This window comes from Branchiostoma belcheri, unplaced genomic scaffold (assembly GCF_001625305.1).
Source record: "Branchiostoma belcheri isolate BF01 breed outbred unplaced genomic scaffold, Haploidv18h27 scaffold1237, whole genome shotgun sequence".
Taxonomy (NCBI): Eukaryota; Metazoa; Chordata; class Leptocardii; order Amphioxiformes; family Branchiostomatidae; genus Branchiostoma; species Branchiostoma belcheri.
Genome location: NW_017802644.1, coordinates 1,216 through 4,148, shown reverse-complemented (window position 1 = coordinate 4,148; position 2,933 = coordinate 1,216). Strand labels below are relative to the sequence as shown.

Here is a 2,933-nt window from a genome sequence, read left to right as displayed (position 1 = left end):
GACATGTGGTTATGTGGGGAGGGTTCAGTACCAAGGACAGAGACATGTGGTTATGTGGGAAGGTTCAGTACCAAGGAGAGAGACATGTGGTTATGTTGGAGGGTTTAGTACCAAGAACAGGGACATGTGGTTATGTGGGAGGGTTTAGAACAAGGACAGAGACATGTGGTTATGTGGAAGGGTTTAGAACAAGGACAAAGACATGTGGTTATGTGGGGAGGGTTTAGTACCATGGACAGAGACATGTGGTTATGTGGGGAGGGTTCAGTACCAAGGACAGAGACATGTGGTTATGTGGGGAGGGTTCAGTACCAAGGACAGAGACATGTGGTTATGTGGGAGGGTTTAGAACAAGGACAGAGACATGTGGTTATGTGGGAGGGTTTAGTACCAAGGACAGAGACATGTGGTTATGTGGGAGGGTTTAGTATCAAGGACAGACACATGTGGTTATGTGGGAGGGTTCAGTAATAAGGACAGACACATGTGGTTATGTGTGTTGGGGAGGGGGGGGGCTAGTATCAAGAGCAGTATCAACCCACTATATCTTCGGAAAAAGAGTGGGGGCATGCCCTACTGTGTGATGGCCCAAATACTAATATCCGAAAACTACTGCAGGAAACTTTATAATAATGGAGATCATAATAAAACAATCAATTGAGAGATAACACAACTTCTCACCTCTGAGTGCCTGTGACCAGGTGGAGGGGCACAGCCATAGAGCCTCTGGGCAGGAGCTACTGAAGGTGTAAGCAAAGACAGCTTAGAATGGATGGCCCTCTTCTTTCCAAACATTAAGCTACTTAAGTTTGGAATACTTAAGTTACAAGAATTGAAAAGAAAAATTATATTTTTACTGTCAAAATTGGACTTGCTTGTTAAGACCATGTTGATTTGATTATATGGATGACATCTGTGCATGAATTTTCGGCTCGTTTCCAAAAAAAAAAAGGTTTAGTAAACACATATTAAGCTCTTAAAACAACATTATTCTCAATACAATTAAAAAAAAACTTTTCAGCTTAGTAGAAATTTTTAGTCTGCACCAACAGGAAAGAAGTACATGTACTTAATTTCCCTAGAAACTCTGCTACCTGGGTTTAGAAGCAAGATATGTTGTTTGCACTGCACAGATGGGCAAAACTGTGGCCATGTGCACAGAGGCTTACACTATTGAACCCCTAGCCTGACTCTTTGCTTTTAGTCAGCAAAATTGCTTAAGTTAAGTTTTACTTATTTCTGCAATATTGAAAATGTCTCAGAGTCTGCAAAATACAAACTGCATGTGGGTATTTCTACATAATAATGTGAAAGTGAAAGTCAGTAGATTTCCAGCTGTTTTACCTTCAGCCTGTCTCTTCATCTTGATCTTCCTCCTGACCTTTGCACCAATTCCAGTCCCATCCCGCCAGCCCATCTTCCTCAGCAGCCTGACTCCGATGGACTCTCTGATAACAAGAGTTAACAATAGTTTTTTTTTTATATTCCAACATCTAATCACAAGATGTGCATGGTGACGGCACGCTCAAATTTTTTCAACTTATATTAATGCTGCCACCAACAAAGGGGACAATACAATACTCATTTTCACCTGAGCAAAGTGAGGAAAGTCGTGTAAAGTGCCTTTCCCAAGGGCACAAGATCGGTAGCATGTCAGGACTCGAACCCGGGACCTCTTGATTCCAAGTCGAGCACTATGCTGCTACGCCACACGACCCCATGATAACAATAGTTAGCAATCAAACATGGTAATCTACATAAATAAGGAAAAGTAGATGGTATATCCCGCATTACTTGAGGTACCAGCCTCACCACAGGTAGAATCGCCTGTCAGTCAAAGGTCAGATTCAGGAGATCCAAACCGTGGCAGGGCTCGGAATTTATTTCTGGGAACAGGTGCACTGGTGCACCCAACCCAAAACATTGTGAGGTACTGTACCTGGCAGGTATGATGTAGTAATGCTGGTAACACACTGTGAGGTACTGTACCTGGCAGGTATGATGAGGTCCTGTAGTAATGCTGGTAACACACTGTGCTGGTCAGCTGCTGCCGCCGCTCTCTTTCTTCGAACGTCCTCCTTTTCCTCAGACACAAACTCCTTTGTTGTGGCGACCATTTTTGGTGCTATCCCAAATTCTCCCATGTCCTGAGTGAAACAAACACAGACATATAATTTCAATCATTAAACTGAAAAGGTACCAAAGTGATTTCAGGGCAGTAAAATTGTAATTTTTTTTGGATGCCTTTAATGCTTGAAATATTGGTAAGCTCTAGACTAGTAGTACTGAAGATGGATTTAACAAACAAAAAAGATTTAAGAAAGTTTGTTTGTGGAAATTGGAACCAATGAATTGTTTGTTCCTCATATCAATTTTGTTTGACATAACATCATGCGGAGAGCCTACAGTGGCAAATACAAACTTTATTTTATGTTGATAGACAATCATGCATTATACATGTATATGTCATTAACTGAATCATATTATGTTAATGTACCATTATGTTAGTATGGTTTGATACTATGTTGGACGGTTCCACATTTTATGTTCTTTTCCTCTGTTGAAGATACCAAAATGTATGGGTACACTATCACAGCGGGAACGGGTTTTCTGCGCGTGAAAAATTTGCGCGCGCGTGAAAAATTTGCGCGTGAAAATTTGATTACAAGAAATTTGCACATAGAAATATGCAAATCATGTACTTGTCAAAAATTCATGATTTTGATGCCTAGATACCAAAAAATACACATTTTTTTGCATAACATGTTTATGCAAATGAGCTTCCAGCTTATTTGATTGAAGGATTTTTATAGCTATAAAGCTTAATTGCTGCAATCCTATAACTAAGTATAAGACCTATAGTGTTCATTTAGATTACTTTGAGCCACTCAATGGCAACATTTAAAGTTACATATTCACGCGCAAATTTTAAC

The 2,933-nt window shown here is 40.2% G+C and overlaps 1 protein-coding gene across 1 annotated transcript; it reads right to left on the bottom strand.

Moving 5' to 3' along the window:
- Positions 1-674: 674 nt before the first annotated feature.
- LOC109463263 (G patch domain-containing protein 1-like) lies at positions 675-2,147 on the bottom strand (the record flags this gene model as incomplete). The annotated part of the gene is made up of 3 exons (XM_019760003.1): positions 675-737; positions 1,345-1,448; positions 1,990-2,147. Coding segments are annotated over 3 exons (325 nt in total), but the record flags the coding sequence as incomplete, so codon positions are not given.
- Positions 2,148-2,933: the final 786 nt, after the last annotated feature.